The sequence below is a fragment of the Xiphophorus maculatus genome, chromosome 5, assembly GCF_002775205.1.
Source record: "Xiphophorus maculatus strain JP 163 A chromosome 5, X_maculatus-5.0-male, whole genome shotgun sequence".
NCBI lineage: Eukaryota > Metazoa > Chordata > Actinopteri > Cyprinodontiformes > Poeciliidae > Xiphophorus > Xiphophorus maculatus.
Window position 1 is genome coordinate 4,622,661 of NC_036447.1, and position 24,209 is coordinate 4,646,869.

The following is a 24,209-nucleotide window of genomic DNA, read 5'->3' on the forward strand; positions in this document are numbered from 1 at the left end:
GATGATGCAATGAAAAGATTAGCAAATACTGATGTCTAAAATCAAGAATCAAATATATTATTAATGAAACAATATCTGTTCATACCTGAATAACTAAGAAGTCAACACACTTATTATCATAAGGGGATTTATTTTGCACAGAAAACAAATGTTCATTTTCCCCATGTTTGGTTACCTGCTAAAAGCAAAAATCTTTATAAAACTAGATGGCGCCAGCAGGTTCATTTGTGTGTACAGAGAGATAGCTTGAACTACTTTTAAGTACCGTATTCGCATATAAAGTCAAGTTAAAACACGACACAATGTCGATTGGGAGTCAGTATGTGGATATATTGGCGCATTGTTTGTCGCAGACGTTAATGCACAGGACCCTAATCCCAATTTACCCATATTTTCTCAAATCTCCACTTTTGTCGAGGTTTCTATAATCGTTTGAAAGGCCAAAGCGCATAAAAATGTATTTGTTTTCTTAGATATATAGCAACATGAGGCATCAGCGTTTGAAATAAGCAAAATAATATTTATAGAAGAACATACATTGACAGACTATGAGCATAACAACCAACAAAATCATCTTCATGGTTTTTCACCTGCATAGTTAAGGATTTACTTTGACTTGAAAAACAACCGAAGATTTGTGGTCAGTGAAAGTTCATCAGTAATATTCAATAAATATGTTTGTCTGAGGCTCGTTTGTTAGATGTTTTGAAAATAACAACCTTTAAAGAAATTAAAAATACTTTTTATTAAGCCCAGACTTCTGTATTTGTTGTTGTTTTTTATTGGTCTGATGTAATACTCTAATAACAAATGTCATGTTTTCTTGAGCTGTAAGCAGAAAATCACAATGGACAGAAATAAAGTCTTTACAATTAATTAATTAAGTCATATAATGTGCTTTGCGGAGTGAATTAGGTCGATGAAATAAGTTAACTTTTCAAATGTGTTCTTATTTATTGAATATGACTGTGCATTAACTGTTGGGTAGGCTGTAGGTTTCTGTTTTCTAAAGTAAACAACACACATAAATAATCAGATCACATCAATCAGTCAGTGTAATGGTTTTATTAGAATCTTGCAATATTTCTGCAAACACAAGTATGGCAATATCTGCATTAAGATATACAGTAGTATCTGGTTTCAAAAATTGCTGAAGGAGGTTTGGTGAAGGAGGTTCACTGTATGTTTGCTAAGAAAACTTGTACTGAGTAAAAAGGTATTTTTGGATCTGGAAAAAAAGCATTTCTGTATATTTTTATATATATATATTTATATATTTATTAATAAATAATGCACTGCCATGGCCGTGGAGATATGGCTTAGACTGTCTACACCCGATTCACAACTCTGAAAAACGGCAATGACATGACTCCATACACACAATGACGTAATAGTGTCAGGAACAGCAGTTAGACTAATCGTGAGACAAACAAGCCAAAAAAGGAGAGTGAATTTAGAAGAGGACTGTTCAGAAGACAATGCAGCTCCCTGGAGTTTTGGGAAAGTTTTATAGCTGGCAGTAGGTAATGACTGATGACCAAAAAATAAACTGTACATTAATCAGCTTCCCTCTCTTGGAACTAGTCTGACAGTTGTGAATATTCTTGTTTACTTTTTGCTGGAAGTTGAATGAGAGTGTCAATACAGCTCACGGGTCCGTCTGCTGACAGAGAATTGCACTTACTTGCAGAAGATTTTCTTTTCTCTCACTTTGTTAAAGTGACAGTTGGAAATATTGAATTACTAACAATGCAGCTTGAGCACAGATAGATTTCCATGCTCACTTATTTCCAACACTCCCCGTGTTCCCGGTTCAATACTTTGCTGTCACACTTTAATCCCCCCACTGTTTGTAGCTCATATTTTGCCAGTAAAAATGTAAAGAATAGTTTGGGAAAAATTTGAAGTGTGGATTTTGTGGATTTGTCATTAGTCAGTATGTTACCTGCTGAAAGCTTTCAGAACTATCTCAGTTTGGGGAAACAGAAGTTCCCATGAAAGAGTCCTACTAATGGCTAGTCCAGATTGAATTTCTGCTCCAATCTTTGTGCTTTAAAATTGTTGTTTACTCTGAGATGTTCAAGTATTTGTATTGAACCACAACTATGTAGTTTTCACAGTCTGGGGTAAACAAATTTAGAAAACAGTCAGGAGCAATCACAACTTTTTACCTGTTGTTCAGTAACAAAGCTTTGACATCTCAACATCCATTGATGCAAAACATATAAATGAAATTATTTCTAAAGTACTCTACACCAAAGCAATGCAAAATATCTATAAATTATGTTACACAGGAACTTGAAATTCTGTGTTTTACCCAGCAGAGTGAATTGGTTTGAAGTTGTTTTTGTCCTGCTTTGAAGCTTCAAATAAATGTGGCTGAATAAGCAATTCCAGATACAAAATGAATCGCTTCACATTATTGCATTTGACATTTTAATGGTTGTTTTATAACTTTGCTTTGCATTGTATTTTTAAATTTCAATGAAATTATGGCAAAATCAATAAAACAAACTGTATTTTACTGTATTAATATAAACAGGAACAATATGTGGTTCAAATTGGACGACATTTCCTTTAAGTGTTTTAAAGTTAGTAGATACTTCCTGCCTGTCTTTAAAAGAACTGATTATGTTCAAATCTCATGTTGTGAAGCATCCATCGCTCAGTCAGTAAAATGTGTTTCTTGAAAACATTACATGGTCATTTGAAATCTATATGTTCCTTAAAAGTTGTTTTTGAATCCACTTTCAGACTCTTTACTTAAGAAATTAGCTTAAGTTTCTCCCAACAGAGATTATCCAGATTACTGTCTGCTGAAGGTAGATACTGACTATAACTCCACAGACATAAAAACATAAAAAAAATAACTAAAAAAATCACAGTTTTCCCTTTCACGTTTTCAAATAGCCTAATTTACAGTGTGAAGATAATTTTGTGAACACAATGGAACCAAACATAAAATTTATTTTATTAGTTTGTTTTTTCTTAAGTTTACTCACAGCTCATAAACATGTCCTATAATGAGACATCCAGTCTCGCTTGGAGAGGTTGCAGAAGTTTCAACATCCTGCATCTACCTTTCTTTATGTCAAATTATTTTCTTTGATGGCCAAACCTTCATGCACATTTCTTTTCAATTGATAATTTGCAATAAAATAAAATAAATAATAATAACGCCAGCACAAACTTATGTTGAAGTCAGTGATTCTGTGTTAATGTGTTCACCTGTTTATATTTCAGTGCTAAAAAGTCAATAACTTCCTTTAACATGTCCCAGTTTCAACAGTATGTGACTCCTTGGTTTTTATTATTATAGTGCTTGTCATCTTTGTCACCATGGTTACGATATCAGATCAACAGCAAAGAGGATCCCTTTCTTAATACAGCTTGTTACAAAATTTTTAAAAAAGTGCTTTTGATTTTTTTTTTTATTTGTTTAAGGAAACAATAATGAAGAAAATAAAAAAAGCAAAATAAAAAATGTCCTCAGTGAGTAGATAATAAATGTACTCTCTCTAACATTCAGGTAGTATGCGCCATAAGTCTCTCACAATATATGATACATTCATTTCACTGTGCCAACCCTTACTCTGCGAGCCAACAAACAGAACATGGCGAGTGGGAAACACATTTTTTTTTCCAACTGTTTAACAAGATGGTTAAAGTAGAAATGTTTTATACTACACTCAACATAAAGACTTGCCTTATTATTTACAATATATACTGTAAAACTGTAAATCAGGTGAGATAAAAAGGCACAAGTTTCCCTTTTTTTAAGTACATGTAAACATCTCATCAAAAAGCATGCAATAACATTTTGTATTACAAAAAGGATACCATTTTTAGACAAAGTACTTAAATATTGTTTTCCTGCAAAATATAATTCTCTCAAAAATACTTTCCCATTCATTCTATGAACTGTTAGACATTTTTTATTCTTTAAAAAGGACAACAAAAGGGGGGCAAAATAAAGGATTAAATGAAGCCTTTCTGGAAAGGCGCTGAAAATTATTGCAGTGGAGAAAAAACATTGAAATAATATTTCTGTAGAGTATAATGAAAGGGGGGAAGTTAGCCCCACATTCTTACCCAATATATTTTTTTCCCATAATTTATGGAGAAAAAAACCCAACAGGATGACAAAATTTGACACATCCACCTCTGATCTCCCAATTTGACAATAATAAGAAATAAAATACACAACCCTCTCCCTTTTCTGATCCCCATCATTAAAACTATATTTACTACACCTCCAAAGACAAACAAATTCTGGCTTCTGTTTGCCTGAAGATGAACTTCAACTCAGAACAGAGCTAAAAGTCTGGTGGAACGGTTCCAGAGCCGACCCAAGATTATGTGGGGCCAGAAGCAGAATTAAATTTGGGGCCCCAAATTAATTTGTCTGGCATCTTCATTTGGTTAGGCAGCTGCCAGAATCCTGCATTAAGTGAAGGTTCATTGTTATTTATTTATTTACAGCTACAGTGTTGATGAAAGGTGATTCCCACACAGACACAAGCAGGAGAAATGACTGAACTATGGTAACTTCAGTCACGCTCTTCAAAACTATCAAATTTTATTATTTTGATAGAACATATTCATATGTCAAATTAAATTAAAATGAAACATTTTAGTTCGAGTAGAGATGCACCGATCAGATTTTTGTGGCCAATTACAAGTTTTTGTGAAGCTCTGACCTTTCGGATACAATTTTAATTGATTTTGGTTTCTATTGGATAAACTTAATCACCACTCATTAATTATTTACCTTAAGAGCAAAGCAACCACCTCAATAGTTGAGAGGGCAGTTGCCCTAAACCTGATTTTTAAGATACAGATTTAATTTTAGCCTCCTAAATGTACGATTATCAGTTTGCTTTGTAACAACAGCTTCCATGTGTATTCCCTAAAATGTGGATTATTTCAAAAGCCGACATTTCCAAAACTCACTATGTTCCATGATAGAGGCTGAAAGCTACAAAGGATAATAAATCAGAGCAACTTGGCTACAACACAATCAGTCTTCCTGTTATCTGTTTAAATTGCTCTACTCGTTTAAATTAGAATTATGCCTAACATTATTGACATTCTTATCTTTAAAGTGAAACATTTCAATGTTACCTATATTTTTCTTCTAGCTGATGAAGTGTAAGAAACATTTTGAAGTGGCCCAGTCAAAGTCCAAACATGAACCTGATAGAGTTAGCTAGAGATTAGGGTGATGGCAAAGCTGCCTTCCAACCTCAAAAGACACTGAGCATCAAAGAGAAATTTTTATTTATTTTTTTAAGTATACTCATTTGACAATGTTTCGAATATTTTGTGAGATACCCATCTAATTTCCAAACATTTAAAATGCCCGTTGTGCTTCTTTAAACTACTACAAAATGCTAATGTTGAGTTTTCTGTCCTTAGTACACCCTTCCACACCAAAGGGTGTTGTAGCTTGCGCAGTCCAGTAGCATAGCATGTTTGCTGACCCAAAAATGATCTGATGTTTTAGTTTCCTGATTATGTCCTGTCAAGTTAAAACTCAGCTGATGGTCGGTGCATCCCTTTAGTGAATTAAGTCACTGATATTGGGGGCTGCTTAGCTTGCTAAGCCTTGGGCCGGCTTTGAGAGGTGCTGGTGCTCTAATGCAGCACACCAGCACCAGGCTAAGTGGCTAATATTATGCTGTCTGATTTTAGGCTAGGTGACCATGCTGAAATCTCTCCCTCTGTTATGAGAGTTGCTTAAAGGAACAAACAGTCCCTGCTAGCTGCGCTAATGTATCATTTCACATTGTTCCTCCTCTGTGCAAATCTAAATGTGGAAACAGGATATGGTTAAAATCTATGACATGTGTGCATAATAACCTACACTGAAAGAGCAGATAAACTATTCACATGCTGTCTGAGAGAGAGAGATAAAAAAAAATACACACAAACTTCATACACACATGTAAATACACACTTACAGGGCACAATAACTGGATAACAATCACACCTCCCCACACACTTGTTACCTTCTCTGTCGCTTTTCAGTAGCATCATTGTAGTTTTCCACAACCATCCAGAAACCAGTGGGGTGTGAGACTATTAAATGGCCCAGAAGACCGTAGTGAAAGTAATACGACTTGGCCCAAATATAGGAGGAAAAAAAGAGGAATCTACATTGGGAAAATTGACCGTTTGAGCAGAATAATCTGTTCTTCATTAACACGTACCTTAAAACATCTTCTGTACATCAACTGAGGAGAATGGTGTTAATACCTGTACAAACTCGCTCGGTATTGATGTGTTAGCTGTAAGCAGAGTAATGCTCCACGTTGGATAATATAAACTTTACAGAGTATGTGTGTTCAGACTTTGAGTCCATATATATTGTAGTGTCTGGGCTGTCTATTTGTTACTGTACATGTTACGTCTCGCCTCGCTTTGTAGAAATGAAGCACCTTAATGTAAAATGACTGGCTTGTCAAAAAAAAACGAACCCTTCTATAAAATGCTTTTTTATTGTCTCTGGGAAGAGTAGATAAGTGTTGGTTCACAAAGGGCTGGTTTAGCTTCATTGTGGGTAAAAACAGACATTTGGACAGCTGCTCTGGAGATAACACAAATGACAGCTATTACTGTAGATTCACCTCAGTCAAATCCATTATCAGTCGACTCTTACTGAAATTGTTTCTGTAAATGCATTATTTCATCCTGCAAAAATTTTTTTTAACTTTGTTTATTTTTTTTCTGCAGAAAAGGTAAAGTGTTGCATCAATATATAACACAATGTCTCTGAAGTAGTCACGGGAGTTTCATGTTCAAGCTTTCTTCACACTTGAGAGATATATTCATTTCAAAACAGCTCAAGCTTTGGACTTTTGCATAATAGTCTTGATTGTTTCACTACAAATATTTAAACTTGTGTATGTGTCGATGTCATTAATGGCCGTCACGATGCAGACTTGTGAACCAAACTTGGACTTGTTAGATCTGATGTCGTCATTTAGCTTATGATGATACCTGTATAGCCCTTGGGTTATCTTCACAGAGGCCTGCAGCCTCCACATGAAGTCCTTTGCTGCTACACGCAGAGCTAACTTACTAGTCTAAGCAGGATATTTCCAAGTGTAATTATTCTTTTTAAGATTGCATAAGCTAGATTTAATATTTGCAATTTAAGAAAAACAACAACTTTTCAGTGGATTTGTAAGGGAATCTCAATATAGTGCAGGTGGAGGGCATTTACGGGAAGGCATGTAAGTGTGTTAATTTTCCATCTACTCCTGTGTGAATATATTCTAGGTGATGTATGGCTTTATCTCCACAGAATACTGTTTTCATCTTTGGGGCAGGGTTGCATGGGTGTACATCAGGGTGTTTTCGTCAGGTTTGTCAAAAGTCAATTTCGGCGTGTCGTGCTCGATGTCTCAAACTATTCACAGCTCTAAGATGCTTATGGCGACTTCAGGATCAAATCCTTCTCCTCACCACTCCACTCGACTGCGATCCGAGGCGAGGACGCCACCTCAGAGGGCGGCAGGGTGAGGGGCCGACAGATCAGGCCTTTCTTGCGCACATTCCCTTCCCTGAACCTCGTTTTCTTCTTTCTTTCTCGGTTCTTAATGCCACTTCTGCTCCGGCTTTGCAGCGAGTCACTTCTTGTGGAAGTAGATAGTGTGAGTAAGGCCCGACTCCACCTTTGGTATCTGGTCACTGATGATCTCAACCAACATTTCGGGGAACTCCACCTTCAGGGCCTGCGACTCACGAAAGGTGTAGAAGCAGAAGTCCAGCAAGTTCCCAACGAGCTGCACATCACAAACACAAAACTTAATGAAAACAGAACTCACTTTCATAAACTGGCCTTGCAAAGATCTTATTACTGCTTAGATTTTTTTTAACATTGTACAACCCAAAAATTTGTTATAAATTTAACACAAAATGAAGTGTAATGATACTTCATGCAGAAAATTTTGTAAATTTTTCAAATCTCTTATAAAAGTTAAAATGTGTGGCATGCGTTGCCATAATTATGATAATAAAGTTATAATATTACAAAAATAAAGTCTTATGATAACAAAGTCTAAATAACATGAGAATAAAGTCAGAACAATAGGAAAATACAGTCATATCACCAAAATACAGTTTGAATATTAAAAGAATGAAGTTTTAATTTTCTGAGATATTCTACACAAAAAAATATTAAAAATATAAATGTGGAATGTTTGTAAAGCTTTGCTTTGGAATCGGTTTTCCAGTTAGGAAATACATATTAGCATTAAATTACTGCCACCAGCATGACTTTAAAATGGTTGTGCATACATTGAAGAGAGAACAAGATGGACTTGCCAAGTACGTCACATCACATCCTGATTATTTTATTTTTCACCTTAAAACAATTTTTTTCTTACACTTTTACGCTTTTCTTCTGGCAATATTCTATTTTTATTTTGCTAATAGTAAGAGTTTATTCTCATAATATTATGATTTCACTCTTGTAATGTAAAAAAAAAATATATCTTAATCTGGTCCTGATACCCCTCTGTACTCTAACACCCTTAATTAAATGCTGATATTCTGTAGGATTTCCCAAACTAGTAAAAATCTGCCTGTGTGTAATTTAACCTCAGCATGAACCCAGCTGTTCTGCGTTAGAGAGAATTAGTAAACAAACAGCAGCATGAGGGCAAGTAACACAGCGGGCAGGTCAGGAGGAAAGTTGTGGAAAAGTTTAAAGCAGAGTCAGGATAGAAAACAATATCCAAACGTTGAACATCTCACAGAAACGGAGAGGCAGACAACTCAGACTGCACATCATATACACTGCAAAAACACAAAATCTTCCCACGGATTTTTGTCAAGTTTCCACTGCAAATATTTTAGTACACTTGAAATAAGACAAAGCAAACTTACAAGTTACTTTAGCAATAAGTAGGAGATTGCCTCAAGTCAATAATTTGTTAATATTAATAAAAAATATGTTCTAATCCAACTTGGTGAATTATTTCACTTATAAGAAAATTGTCTCATGTTAAAAGTGAAATAATCTACCAATGAAACTAGTACTTTTTCAACAATATTAAGGAATTACTGACTTACAATAAGCTCCTATATCTTGCTGAAAAGTTACTTGCAAGTTAGTTTTGTTGTATTTTATGCACACTAAGATATATAAATAGAAACTATCAAAAAAATACTTGGTGAGATTCTATGATTTTACAGTGTACAAACCTTACGGTAAAACATGGAGGTGGCAGTGTCATGCCATGGGCATGGTTTTGACCTTTCAGCAGGACAACGATTCTGAATTAGATGTGCAAGGCAGGTAGGGATGTGACGTGCAGCTGCAGTTACAGCAAAATCTGGTTCTCCTAAATGTTGACTCAGTTTGGCTAAACTTAAAAAATCTGATTTTTTCTTTTGTTAAAAAAAAGGAAATTATAGTTGATTGATTCTCTATTCCTCGATTACATGCTACCTTATTTCTGTCTATCACATAAAATCCCAGTAACTTGACAAAATGGGGAAACATTTAAATGGTCTGAACACTGTTGCAGGGCAGCTTCTTGTCTTCATTCGAAAACAGGAACATTTTATTTTATTTCTCCCCGTTCAGGAAAATTTCCTTCATTGCTCTATTCTGTTGACCACTTGGGGGCAGCACGTTTTTTATTTTTTTTCTCTACCCAGCTCTCCCTGAGAGAAAGGTCATTCTGTCAGCACAAACCCCAATTACTTAATCATAAGGCTGAATTAATTCTGGTCAGTTATTTTCATGACTTCCCGCTTGCTGATCTTCACCTCCAGGCTTTGCTTTTGCGCCAGCCGACCCCGTGCATAGAAACGTGACTGTCATTTAGCACATTTCCCACAGTGACACCTCAGCGCCCTGATCCAATAAACCGGGAGCAGGTATCGATTCTCCTCTGTTCCATTCACCAATACAGCGTGGCCACTGCCTCTTCCAAAATAACTCCGCCTTCCCCCTCAGGGATGCAATTATCCTCACTTCAAACCACACAATGCTATTGAACCGCTAACTAAAGCATTAACCAAAATCCACTATGTTGCCATTTTACTCAACTTTTCCGCTAAGAGCAGAAGCCCGAAGTGGCAGCAGTTCAGAAAAGAGGGGCTTTGCAGGGAAGCGTGTGCGGCGTGGACTGGGTCAGGGGAACTTACATCATGCATGGCGTCCAGCAGCTTGGTGAGCTGGAAGAAGCGCTGCCAGGTTTGGCCGGAGTTGTTGGTCGCCTTTCCCACAGAACGCCGCAGCTCCTTGATGTAATTAACCCTCATCTCCTCGAATGCAGCCTGGTTCTTCAGACCCTCTTTGGGAACTGGAATAGGAATATTATTTGGACTTAGTAAAAAAAGCAAAAGAAAAAAAGATAACACTTCCATACTGCAGCATTTTAATAATAATGAAAAAAGCCTTAATCTGTACGTTGTTGTTTGACGTGTGTCAGGATTACTTTTTTATCAAATAGCTAAAAAAATTATACTTTCAAAAATTTGTTTGGTCAAAAAACAGACATTTGATATTTTTACCTGTCATCTCTGGTAAAACAAATATTGTCAAAAAGAGTACAGCCAAGTATATATTCAATGGAAGCTGAGTGGAAGAAAAAAGTGTATAAAAAGCAAAAAGAAAAAGAACTAGACTGGTGCTTAGTGGTGCGACAGACTGGCGACCTGTCCAGGGTGACCCCGCCTCTCACCCGAAACATTCGCTGGAGATGGGCACCAGCACAACCTCCCGACCCCACTAGGGACAAGGGTGTTACAAAATGGATGGATGGATGGTGCTTAGTGGTTGGAAATCCTCTATTCAGGTGAAAATTAGGCATTTCGAGAGGAAGTCAAGATCTCAGAGTGTAGAGGAAAAGAATAGAAGTTGACTGAGGTTCAGTGTGAAGTTCGTACAGTCAGTGATGACATGGGGAGCCAGTCATCCACTATGTTTTCTCAAGTCTCAGGTCTAAAGGTAACCTTAGAGCACATCCTTCCTCCCTCTGCTGTTGAGGTTAATGGGCTTTCAGACGTCATTTTCCAGCAGGACTTGGAACCGGCTGCCAGAAGAACCAGTACCTGCTTTAATGACCGAAGTATCACTGTGTTTGATTTGCCAGCAAACTGGCCTGACCTAAACCCCATCGAGAGCCCATCTGCGCACAAGATGATAGGAGAAACTAAACCCAACAATCCAGACGAGCTGAACCCGAGCTTCTTCAACATCTCAGTAAATTCACATTTCTGTAATAAACACAGAGATTTTTTTTCAATTCAAAAACACTTGAGTGTTATTTTAATCTGTTTCCCTCATAGAACAGGTTCAAAACTTCACAAATTCAGACATTCAGAGTTTGGAGAGACCCACTGCTTCAACCCTCAGCTCCTTAAGATGTCTTCAGATTACAAAAAAGAAAACATTCACATTTGAACATCCAAATTTTAAACAACATGGAGTAAGCTTGATACAGCTTAGAATTGGCTGGCAAGCATTCGCTTAACACGATTTGCAGAAAACGGGCCAAGACATATGCAGCCACCAGTGTGCTCCTTTAATGGCGGGATGTGGAACTGCGTAAAGGGTAATTAGAGGTGCTTGGTGAATTAGGCTTCAACTCCCACACGCAAGCCTGATTTAGGGGGCATTTTCTCTCTGTTGGTGATTTAAGCCTTTTTAGCAACTCCCTATTATCACATGCACCATTTCAAGCTGTAATTAGTTCTCCAGTTTACATTTATGAACAAATTCATTCACTGAAAGTTCTCAGAAAACAATTATGTAAATCTAACTGTAAATCTTTTTGAACTTAGGCTCAGTTAGTGAACAAACAACTGCAACCTTCGCACTAAGGTTATTGGCTCAGTGCAAATAATGTATTTACATTTAATCAGCTTTAAAACAGGACAAATTCACTGCAAAAACACAAAATCTTACCAAGTTTTTTGGTCTAGCTTCTAGTGTGAATATCTTAGTACTCTTGAAGTAAGTAACTTTTCAGTAACATATATTAGCTTATTTTAAGTTAATTACTTAATATTGATGAAAAAGTGCTAAGATTCACTGGCAGATTATTTTACATTTAATATTTCCCATGTTATTTTGTTTACAGAGACTTCATAATTCATTTGATTTGTTGTTTCTTTTCTTTTGTTAATCTATTTTGGATATTTTAAATGTGGTAAATGTTCATAAGAATTAAAAGTTTATTGATCTTTCAGAATGTGATCTTGCATTATTATGCAAATACCATTACATCACTTGTAAATGGTCTCAAAACAACAATATTATTGTTTATCGCAATAACTTCTGGGATCATTTATTGTCCAGCAAAATTTGTTATCATGAAAGACCAAGTGGAAATCTTGACTTCTTAATTGGAATGTTATTAGGTCAGTCTGTTGTCTCACCCAGCGTTCCGATTTCCAAGGTAACTTGAACGCAGCGTTAGTCCCTGCTGGTCCAACACTGGATTGCCTGATCGGCATGCAGCCAAGTTCTCCGGAGTCCTGCTAATGACCTCGTTATTTGATTCAGGTGTTGAAGCAGAGACATATCTGAAAACTGTGGGACACCTGCTCTCGAGGTTTGGAATCTGACACATATTCAGCTTCTCATATGAGACCCACATATGTTCACATGTTGGCTGAGGCAGAGAAGGCAAAAACTGAAACCATCCACCAAGATGCAACAGGAAGTAAACACAACGCACCGAGACAAACGCTCAAACTGAAACCTACAAACCCGTGGCAATTGTGTTTTGCACAGTAGACTGCACTATTCTCAGCTCTAATGGGTTGAAAGAATCGACCCCAACACACACACACCCAGTCACAGACAGTGTTAAATTGGATTATATTCTTCTGTACTTGTAAGTATCCCGTGAACCTCGGGTGAACTAACACTGCTTGTAGAAGAATTTACAAAATAACACAACCGAAAGGACGTGTTTGAATTGCAAGTCTCAGAGGATAAAACACTGTAACTGTGAAGATGTGTGCTCTGTTGCCTTCTTCCCTCGCTGTGTTATCCTTTTCACTGTTTCTTTAACACACAGACACCTCCAGGCCTAATGTACATGGAGCTGAGAGCAGATAGAAAAACAGATTGTTCTCCTCTGCAGAGGCTGGGAGTCCTGCGCTACATTTCATGGCTGACATGATGAGAACGTGCTAAAACTGAGGGTCACATTCGGACCTTTTGTTTGTCTCTCACTGACCCAAATGGACCTTGCTGTGAAAATGGACTGGCATTCACAGGGTTTCTCCACATGTGGCCCAAAAATAGGGCATTTGTATAATTTGGTAGTAAATGGATTTTTGTTTCTGCATTACGCCTTCAACAAGGCTGTAGTTCTTATTTATCGACATTCCTGTAGGTCCAGTGAATTGCTTACTGGTTTTCATAATGGGCATAAAGGCCATTAATTTGGGTTTTTAATGATTTCTTTCAATGAGCAGTGATCAAAGTTGCAGGGTGTCTGAATGTGACAGAGCCGGGGCCTTTTAACTTTTAGTATGTGATTAGGATTGACTGCTGCTGGTGGTTTCTATTTATCAGAGTAAGAAGGATTTGTTTGACAGCACTCATTTGGATTTATCACTCAAAGCAATAAAAGCACAAAGAACCACAGTGTAGATCTAATAAAGAGAATTTTATATTTACACAAGATGGAAAAGCCATCTGAACTGCAAGTTAATTGGATGTGATATTATTTGGCAAAGCTTTATGCTGAACTCTAGAACTGTGCGTTTCATAGTGGCAGCTCTGATTTGTTCTTTTTGTAACTTTAATACATTATTTTTGGTAGAGCCATTGGTTTTATGGACAAATTTTTCCTTTGGTTTTGGATACTGTGAGCTGGATGGATTTTTACTCTTACTTGTTGTTATGATGCGTAACTGTGGCAACAAAGTGTTTCTTTTAACTTTTTTTTTTTAATTATTATTATTTACAACCGGAGCAGGTGGTTAGCATCTCAAAAGCTCAAATAATACCTGAACTACGACCCCAGATCCCAGAAGAGTCTAAAAGGACGTTTTGAGGATGCAGAGCAGAGAGAGAGGGAGGAGGTTCAAAGAGGAGGAAGTTCTTACATCGATCATGTCCCAAACTCTTACGTCTCTCTGTCTGGCATTCTAACCAGACGACCAGACAGAGTTAAAGTGGAGCAGCAAAAGCAAATGAGAAGGATTAGGAGTGTTTGCTAATAACCAGTGGTGTCATCCAGGACATTTTACTGTGTAATATCATCTTTTTTCCTGTCATGATAGTCATAATACTGTCATTCAGTCAGTGTCTTCCTGCACACACCATTACCGTCCGCAAACACTCTTTTAGATGACACGACTAACAACAACATTTTATTTTCCTTTGGGATAAATATTATTTTCAAATTGAACTGAGTTAAACTAAATTTCTTTAGAAGAAAGGATATTGGTTGGGATATTGTGAAACACCTGCATGATTCGCCTCTGGGAAGTCAGTTTTAAATCATTGTGGACCAAATCATTACCAGTTAAGAAATGAAGCTGCTCAAAAATTTACACCTTCAAGCACAAGTAACATTTGTTGCTATCCACAAGGAAAAGCTAAATGTTTCTACCCGAGTCATGTGCTGGTTAAGGCCATACAGAAGACAAGTGAAACTCCTCAAAAAACAAAAATGTATTAAAAACACTAAAAAACCCCCCAAAAATAGTCGTACTTAGAGTACATAGCAATACTTCATTCTGCAAACACTGAAAAACCTACCATGATTTCTAGTAAGATGTACAGAATAGAGAAGTTGCTTCTTTTTTTTTAAAGGGTGATTTTCTTCTCAGTTTAATTACTATTTAAATGGAAACAGATTAAAAAACTGGCTGTGATTGTTCACTCCATACTATGTGATTTTGAGTGATTTTATTAGCAGGATTGTTTAAAGATCAAGGTTAGAAACCTAATGGAAAACAAACTATTTTAATCAATACCAAAGAAAAGGTTAGTCAATTATCCAGACAGAATGCATTCAGAGTCAAGGGCATCTTCATAAAATATGTTTAAACAAACGTCAGTTGGATTGTAAAAATCAAATTAAAACTTCTGGGGGACAAAACTATTGTTTGTTTGAGGTTAATGCAGCTTTTTGTTGCATTATTATTCCACTCAGGAGAAAGAACAGTTCAAATAAAACATTAAAAGCCAGCAATTAATACAACATTCATGGTGACGATGACTTGTTGTAAACCTTTGACCTTCAGACTGTATGTGCACCTGAAGCAAAGGAAGAAATGTTCATTTGTAAACAGAATAAGGCTGCAGTGTAATGCATGTAAGAGACAAGATCAGCTGTGTTCAGCAGTGAATGTGTGATGATCAAAGCTCTGTTGAGTCCAGTAAAGTGCCTGAACACCTGACCCACCTGCTCTTAGCCTGATTAGTAAAAAGCACAAATTCAAGCACACGAACAAACCAAATGAATAAAGAGAATACTTTAAATGCAGACCCTCTGTGTTTGTGAGGAGACGAGGAGCTTAACTGGTTTGAACAGGCCACTGCTTTTGTACCAAATCCAAATAGGGTCATAAGACACCGCAGGCTCAGTGAAACCTTAGCCAAGGTCACAGAGAAATAACAGCCCTTGTCTCTTTTCTCTTTATCCCACTTTTCCTCTTTGTGTTTCGCTCGTTCACCTTATGTAGCATACAAATGTACTTTTACAAGCCCGCCCAAAGGCACACACACCAGCCCTGACTGTAGTGCGTCCTCAGCTGACGGGTTTTGACACCTCCTCTGTAAACAATGTCCAGCTATCACATTTGAACAAGGGCTTCCTACAATGCCTGCAGGGGAACCAAGCCAAACTCCTCTCCAGTACCAGCACTTCGTCATGCGGGCTTTGGACCATCGCAGGATGATTATTTTCCTCATCTTAATCCCTCAGATTTCACAGTTTTATGATGACTAAATTTGAAATCACAAGTAGGGCTGGAACGATTCGGCAAATTATTCGAGTATCTCAAGCATTAAAATTTCTTGTGAAATTTTACTAAATTAGCTCACTGTGTTCCAGCCAGATGTTTTTTGGGTTGCACAACACTCTCACTTCCACCAATGAGCTGTTGATGAATGCTAAGTGCTATTAGCAGCTAGCTACGGAACAAATGGAGAGGGAAAGAGAGCAGCGGCATCAAGAAAGAGGCAAAAAGTGCAATGTAAAATTTTGTCATTGGGCATGATAATTTGTTTTAATTTTACTTTTTATTGTTTTCAATTTTTGTCTGTTCGAAATAAATAACCTAAATTATATTAAAATGTTAATTAACAATAAAAAAAAAACTGGTACCAGTTTAAAACACTTCCAGACCTCTGGCTTTGCTGTCTGCATGCTTCATAATGTAACTGTCTTTCCTTTTTTTTTAGTATTTTCTTAATATATTTTAGCTCTATTTTGTTGCTTGTTGAACTTCCTTATGAAGAAAAGTAATGGCGTGGAAAAACATAGTAGATTAGAAATATCAATTTTATAACAAAGCTCTTTCATACTTCAAACTTTAGGCTGAAATTGTGTAATATAAAAGACTGTTTACTAATTCCTAATTTTATTGTTTGTTTTTAATTGTAAAAGTTAATGTGAAATGTTTAACCTTTTGTTGTTTTTGCACTTTAAAATACTTTTTTATACTCAAAGCCCGAGACTAAAATGGCTGTTTGAATGTTTTATTTTAAGCAATAAATGTGTTCTTGTTTAAAAAAGGAACCAAATTGTTTACTTACCAGCGTTTTCTCTATTATGTAATCGTTTACTAGCATAAGTAGCTACTGCAGATTATTCAATTTGTCATCAGAATAATCAATAGATACTCAATTACTAAAATAATCTTTTACAGCAGCCCTAATCTGAAGTAAAATTAACCGTCTGTGAAGCACCTCCAATCCCCCGTTTTTATTCTGCATCCACGCCTCTTTTATCTCCACTCGCTCTTACAGAACTCCAGTCGGGGTTTTAAGGAAGTGCAGAAAAATAGCAGGTCTTGGAGCTTTGCCTGGCGCTTGACTGGCCTTTATTAAGTGCAGCGGGGCTTTCTGGAAAACCTCCAGAGAACCAGTGAGGAGAGGAGAGGGAGGCCACGGCAACAGAAGGAGCCGTTCTGCCATCCCGCTGCACTCATAGTCTTTTCTTTCTTCCTCCCAGTTCATGTGCACCTGTTCTCATTTACTAACACTAACTCATCTTCTGAACCGGTGTTATTTTTCATGTTTATATATTTTAGCTCCTTAGTTTCTTTCTCCTAATTAATCTCTCCCAAAACTTAGCACTTGTGGTTCAGTAAAGGCCACATGCTACCATGACCAGCTATAAATGGATAAAAAAGATGTTACATTCAAATATGGCAAGTCTGTAACTAAAACTAAAAAATATTCAAACATGGGGATGCTGTGGTGGCGTAGGGGCAAAGCACGACCCACGTTTTGAGGCCTTAGTCCTCGTGGTGATGGTCGCAAGTTTGATTCCTGATTTCCCATCAAACTACTTTCAAACAAAGGCCACTACAGCCAACAAAACCTTTTAAAAAATATTCAAACATGATATTTTGGGAAGAAAATGAAAATACAGCAAATATAACTGGATGAAATGAAAATGCTCTTAAGGTATTTAAGATTTTGAAAAGAAATGGGAGTCATGACAACAGAAAAATAATAGTCAAAGCAAGTAAAGGTAAAATACTCCACAGCAATAAAGGACACTCATCCCAGGATCAATGATGTTGATTAGGTTGTACAATAAAGTGATAAAATAAATACAACAAAAACTGAAGAAATTGTTTCAGGAACACTATTGGATTCTCATAAAGTTCCCATTAACATTTATAATGAAAAAAATCTATCACTCTTCTCATGGAAAAAACATACTGAACCTGTCTGTGAAAAGACAAAACAATGGTTATGTTTCCCTTAATAAAGAAATTATTCCTTTGTTTTATACCTTGGTGATAATGAGTGTTTATCCATTTTGTAATACCATAGAAAACCATAAAAGTCTGAAAAACTGCTCCACCAAATGAAAATTTGTTCTACATTATAGGTATTATTATAGTACAATTCATACAGTTAAACTGTGAATACTATAATAATATTGTGAGATTAGACAAACACCTCAGCCATGCTATGAACCATGAATACCGACAAAGAAACAGTTCAATTAAGTGAGAATGCCATGATCTGCTCATCTTACATGTCTATTTTTTATGCTGTTGGTGTGTAAATGCCATCTTCATTCATATATCTGCACTGATCACCGATCTTTAAAAAGTTTGACCTGCCGACTAAAATTTTGTAGCTCAGATTTGCTCCAAACAGGGGGAATAACGACATATTCCCCCTGTTGCACATTAGTTTACATTCATTCAAAAGGACAAAAACCCACACAGTATTTAGGCTACTATGAGAAAAACAGGACAAAAACTCACGTTTAGCCTTCTGTATTTCTGTCTTAAATATACTGAGGAGAAAAGTGAAATACCTGGACTAATTGTCACCCTAAATCTTGTACCTGACATTAACACATTGTGGCTTCTGCAGGTGAGATCTAACAGCACAAAGTTTGCCTAATTTACATCTTGAAATCACAAAGTAGGAGCAGTGTTAGTGAGAGGGAAGGAATTTGTGCCAAAACTTCTCTTAGCTTCAGGCTAAAGCAGACGCAGATAATGAAGGACCAAGTTCAACATAACTCCCAAAAAGTTCTAAAAAGAATATAGAAAACTATTGGAAATGGTTACATTGTTATTCTGTGATAAAAAATGTACAAAGATGTGCAGTTTGGCACATTTAGCAGCAGTAAGCATTGTCACTTGAAAGCTTCAAACCTCTTGTGTTAGATTGATTTTAACAAAGTGCTCTAGTGTTAATAGTTAATGACCTGCATCAGACTATCCACAGATTTGCTCACCTTTTTGCACTCATAGATTGTTTTACTGTTGATTTAAAATGAGAAGGACGAGAGTGCTTATAAACCAGTGCAGTGTTGAAGGATCGTTCTTTGAAATATTACCCTCAATCAATTAAAAAATATAAATACCACACAAACTATAAAAGCTTAAAAAAATAAAATAAAGTAAAAAAGTCAGGGTCCTGACAAAATTTCAGTCTGTATTTGTACAGACATGTAGCAAATAACATGAGGCTTGCAGCACAAATGGTTCAACAAATTGCAAACTCAGTAAAGCTGAATGCAAAATGCACTTTACACATATTTATTTGTGAAAATTGTTGGAAAACCTCAAATCATTTTGCTTTCACCTCCCAGCTATGCATCTTTTTGTCTGTCACAAAAAAATCAAATTTTACATCTTGAACTTTGTGCTTCTAATGTGGCAAAAATATGTAGAAAAGGCACAGTAACTAAAACTCTTTCTTTTTTTTTGCCATTTAAGACATATTTATCTATTATAATTAAAATGACAATAACAGTCACAAAAGAAGAAACTTTATCTGAACAACTCTGTTCAAATATGGCTTCAGAGTTTGTAGGTGCACTTTGGCAGGATGTGGCATCAGGATGAGGCTTTCTGTTGGTTAAAATCAAACAAGAGCAGAAATCCTTTCCGTCACAGAGTGGCAAAATGTCGCCCTTTCCTTTGCAAATAGCTAACGTTTCTCTGCAACATCAGCTCTGTTTTCACAGGTTGGATCTTTGTTAACGGATTACTACGAATGAGATTAAAGTGTGACCTCACAGACTTTATAAAAGCATGATAGTGGGTGCAAGAAGAGCTGCTCCTGCCAAAACTGTCTCAGGTGTGCGCTGGAGCAGAACACCAAACACCTTATCAGTACACTTCCTATGTGAACAGCAGCCTTTTGGTAAAAGCAAGGTGGGAGTTTTTTTTTTAACACAGACATCCAAATTATAACTGCTCTAATTTTATTCATAAAGTTGAGAATTTTTTTTATAAAGAATTATGCATAAATTACATACAGAGACATTTTTAGGCATGATTCTGCTAAAACAAATTTAACTTGTTTCATATTCAACATTGTGATTTTTCTTCTTTTTCTATTTTGGTAAAGTGGGATACACTTGAAGCATACACCAGAGAGAAAACAATTTCTTTTTTCTGAAAGCATAATTTCTTCCACCAATGAAAAAACTGCAGACGATCCTCGTGTTAGACCATATGTACACTGTATCGCTGAAAACATTCACTAACCAGTCCAAATGATTGACCTCAGGTGTTCCAATCCCTTCCATTATGGCAGGTGTGTGACATCCAGCATAGGGCTGCGATTATTTAAGTAATCATTTATTCTACAGATTTTTCATTCAACCACTTAATCTTTTTTATACAACATTACAAATACTTTAAAAGTTGCAAATAAACAATTCAGTTCATTTTTAAAATAAGAAAATAAACATTTTGTTGTCTAAAAAGCCAAAACAGAATTTCTTTAATGAATTTGAACTGGCTGAAGCTGAAACTATGTCTCTTAAGGAGTTTTGGGCAAGCATCTTTACAGACAAAGGACTTTTTATCTTAAGTGCGAAATGTATATACATATATATTTTATACAGGCTGAATATGTCATGATTTTTCAGCAAATGGACCCTTTTCTGAGTCTGTATACTACAGTTAACAATAAATCAATTAACACATTATGTCACCTTTCTAAAATAATGGTCAAAAGAGAATTTGGCAAAACAAATCAACACCTCTTTTTTGCCAAAAGATGATTTAGTCAAAAAGTAAAAACACTTCAGGCAAAAAAAATAAAAAAAATGTCTCAGGCCATTATCTTGGGAAGGTGGTGATTATTTCAATAATTGTCATGATTAATCCGATAATCATTTCAGTCCTATTACAGCACCTTTCAAGTAGAGATGTAGATTGTTTCAACAAACTTGTCTGAAATACTGAATCAAAGCAGCCCAGTGAATTTCAGTATGGTACCATGACAGGATGCAATAAGTCCAGCTGTGAAATTTCCTCGTGACTAAATATTTCAGAGTCAACTGCAAATGATTTTATAACGCAGCCAAAGGAAATGGCAACAACAGTCTCTCAGATGGGAGTGGAAGGCTACATAAAATCACAGAGAAAGGTCAGTAGATGCCGAGGGTGTGAGTGGGCAGAGGTCACCAACTTTCTGCAGAGTCAATCGCTAGAGACCTCAAAACGTCGTATGGCCGTCAGATAAGCTCAAGAAGAGTGCACAGGGAGCAGCTGCGTCCACGCCGTACATCAGCAAGTTCAATGCAAAGCGTCAGACGCAGCGGTGTGAAGAAGTCTAGAAGGGTTTAAGAGGAGTGATGAATCAAGCTCCTCTGTCTGGATGTGGCTGTTTCCAGAAGAGCTGCAGCAGTCTGACTGCTGTCAGGTGTAAAGGTTGGTGAAGAAGGTATTACAGTGTGGAGCTGCTTTTCAGTAAAGAGTAACTTTATAGAATAACATCAATATTACAGTATTCCCTCTTATTCGCGGTTCAATATAAAAGTATTCACCTATTCACAGATTTTTCTGTGGAATATTACTCCAAATTATTTGTGGAAAATTTGCCTATTTACAGATTTTTCATAGAGCAGGTCTAAAATATTCAAAAGAAAGGTAGAGTAACTTGGTACAATCTGACTTGACTCGCTACTGGCAGCCAATCCAGCAGCGCCTTGTACTTTGCTTGGTGCTGATTGCTGTATCCTCAAGAGCAGAAATAATAAACATTGAAGATATTAACATCTGCGGTTATGTTAAGACAGTTTCCACTGAATATAATGCATATTAAAGCAAATCAAGATCTTGATGTGGTTTGAAATCAAATTTTGATTCCTCTGCTTTAGCTTCTCAACCTTTTATGACTAGCTAAGCAAGGTGGGTAGCATCAAGGTAGCCACGCCACCTGCCTTACATCTGCTTAAAAAATAAAAGCAACAGTGTGGAGTGAAGGAAAAAATTAGAACACTAGCTTAAGAAGAAATAGTTGATAAAACAGGAATGGTCACATTACAATTTTGACTATATTTCAAACAAAAAAGTAAAACAATAATTATCAATATGGGCTGATATAAAATGTTGTGATACAGTTTTCACCCATGTCGTCCAGCTCTACTGTAAAAAAATGTTCTCCCTTTTCATCAACATTATTGTACAAAGAGACAATAAATGGAGCGCGTCGTAAGGCTGGCTACCTACCTGTGCTGAGAAGCAGAAGCACCTTCATTGAGAGAAACTCGTCGTAGGTTAGCTGCAACCGAACAAACTCCTGGCTAACTTGCCTCATGCCCAGACACAAGTCGTACATGGCCGACTGCCGCATTCGCTCCCTGTGGAGGGAAACAGAGAAAGGACAGACTTACAAAAACAGTTTATTTGAACTAGGCTGCTGTGAGTTACTGTTAGTACCCACTCATCCATTTATTCTCTCCTAATTGCATGAATTATTTCTGTCTGTCTTTCCAGTTGCATTTAAAACAAAGTAGTTGAGTCCAGGAAAAGTGAATTTCCACAAAGTTTAGAGGAGAATCCTGCTTTTCTGGGCTGAGAGCTGAATACCAAATCCCCCCAGATTGCAGAGATCTGCGTAGAGTATTGCAGCACAGATGCACTTCTTTTTCCAAAGTAAGAAGACCCTATAACTATTCCTGGTCACCATGGAAACACTATTAAAGAGGATACATGTGATTGCTAACAGTAATTACACACATAAACTTACTTTGCTACATTCATGTTTAGTAAATTATGTATTAAAAATCCTTCATACAGCGCACCAAGTGTGCATGGTTGTTATACAAACACTTCCCTCCTCTCCTTCTCTTCACAGACATTTTATCAGTAAAGTAATCTTGCCAACACAGAGTCCACAAAAACAGGAAAGAAACAGCGGAGGGGATGAAGCACAAGCCAATGAGAAACGTGCTGTGCAGATGCCAAGGATTTTCTGGAGCTGCTATAAATCACCACCACATCAGGGAAAAAGTGGTTAGAATCAAGCCGTGTGTCGGGACTTTGAAAAAAAGGTTGGAGTTTCATCCACAACAATTATAAATGTTTGCAGCCAAGGAAGGAGAGATGATTCTGAAAACAGCTGCATCAAATGATGTAGATAGACCAAAAAGCATTTGATTGAAAACAAGTGTTGACATGAAGGCATTAAGTGCTTTGCAGAATTGAATGTAGAACAAACCCAATAAACTGTGACAGAAAGGAGCTGCTTCCCTGCTGAGTGGGACAACTTTGTGTTGAAGTTGGTGAAAGTCTCACACGTTTCCCTCCCTCCTCCTCTCTCTCTCTTCCTGAAATCAATTTTGCTGAATCACTGCCCAAAAACGAGCTGCTGGTTTTCAGAAGAACCAAAAGAGAAAACAAAAAAACAAACAAACATAACTTCTCTCTCCTTCCTCTGTCCTCCTCTGTCTTCCTCTCTCTGTTGCTAAAGTAAAAATATTTATTACAACACAAAATGCAACTTCAATTGAAAATAACTTTACAGTAAATCAGTGGCTATACAATTAGCAACAGTAACATCCGTCGTAATAAAAACAGATAAATGTTTGTGTAGATATATGAAGGTGTGTGTAGTGTCCAAGCCCCTGAGTGGGTTTGACTGACAGCTCAGCAGCAAAATAATGTAAATAATATTCCAGTTTAGCAGTTTTTTCAAGCATTACAAAAATATGTTTACATTTTCATCCACTGAGGTGTTAGAAATGCAGATTTTTCTGAGACATGTTTGCCAGCCATATATCTGGCTGAACAACACAAAATGAGTCATTTGGGAATTTTTTTAAATTTTATTTTCATGTCTCTCAATTCTTGGCAGAAAATGCTAAAAATCTATATTTTTTTTCCTAATTGTTGCACCCAAATAAAATTTCTTCTAAACAGTCCAAAGTTTTGAACAACTGATACCAAACAATCCATCTAACTTTATCTGTTTCTTTGCAGTTTGGTGGGGTTTTTTTTTCATTGCCAAAAGGATTGAGGAAATAAAGCTAAGACCATTATATGCTGATTATGGGTCATAAAAGCAATTACTGGTTTAAATGGTTGTTTTCAGCAACAACCATTGGTTGTTTAAATGGTTGTTGCAGTTGTAGTTGTAGTTTTATATTTGTTGTAGTTGTAGTTTTAAAGTAAAAAAAGAGAATAAAATTGGTTACAAGGTACTTGTTTCCCTTTAATTATCCTATTTAGGATATTGTCAAATCAAGGAACTAAAATTGTAACTAATGACTGCATAG

At 36.5% G+C, this 24,209-nt stretch overlaps 1 protein-coding gene across 1 annotated transcript in view; it reads right to left on the bottom strand.

Annotated features, from left to right (window-relative positions):
• Nucleotides 1–1,049: 1,049 nt before the first annotated feature.
• nr3c2 (nuclear receptor subfamily 3 group C member 2) overlaps nucleotides 1,050–24,209 on the bottom strand; it is a 103,125-nt gene continuing 79,965 nt past the window's right edge. Inside the window, exons 7-9 of the mRNA XM_005810711.2 lie at nucleotides 22,162–22,292; nucleotides 10,165–10,322; nucleotides 1,050–7,790 (exon numbers count right to left, since the gene is read on the bottom strand). Coding sequence (XP_005810768.1) covers nucleotides 7,635–7,790; nucleotides 10,165–10,322; nucleotides 22,162–22,292 — 445 coding nt within the window. The 3' untranslated portion in view covers nucleotides 1,050–7,634. The remainder of the gene's footprint in view (nucleotides 7,791–10,164; nucleotides 10,323–22,161; nucleotides 22,293–24,209) is intronic.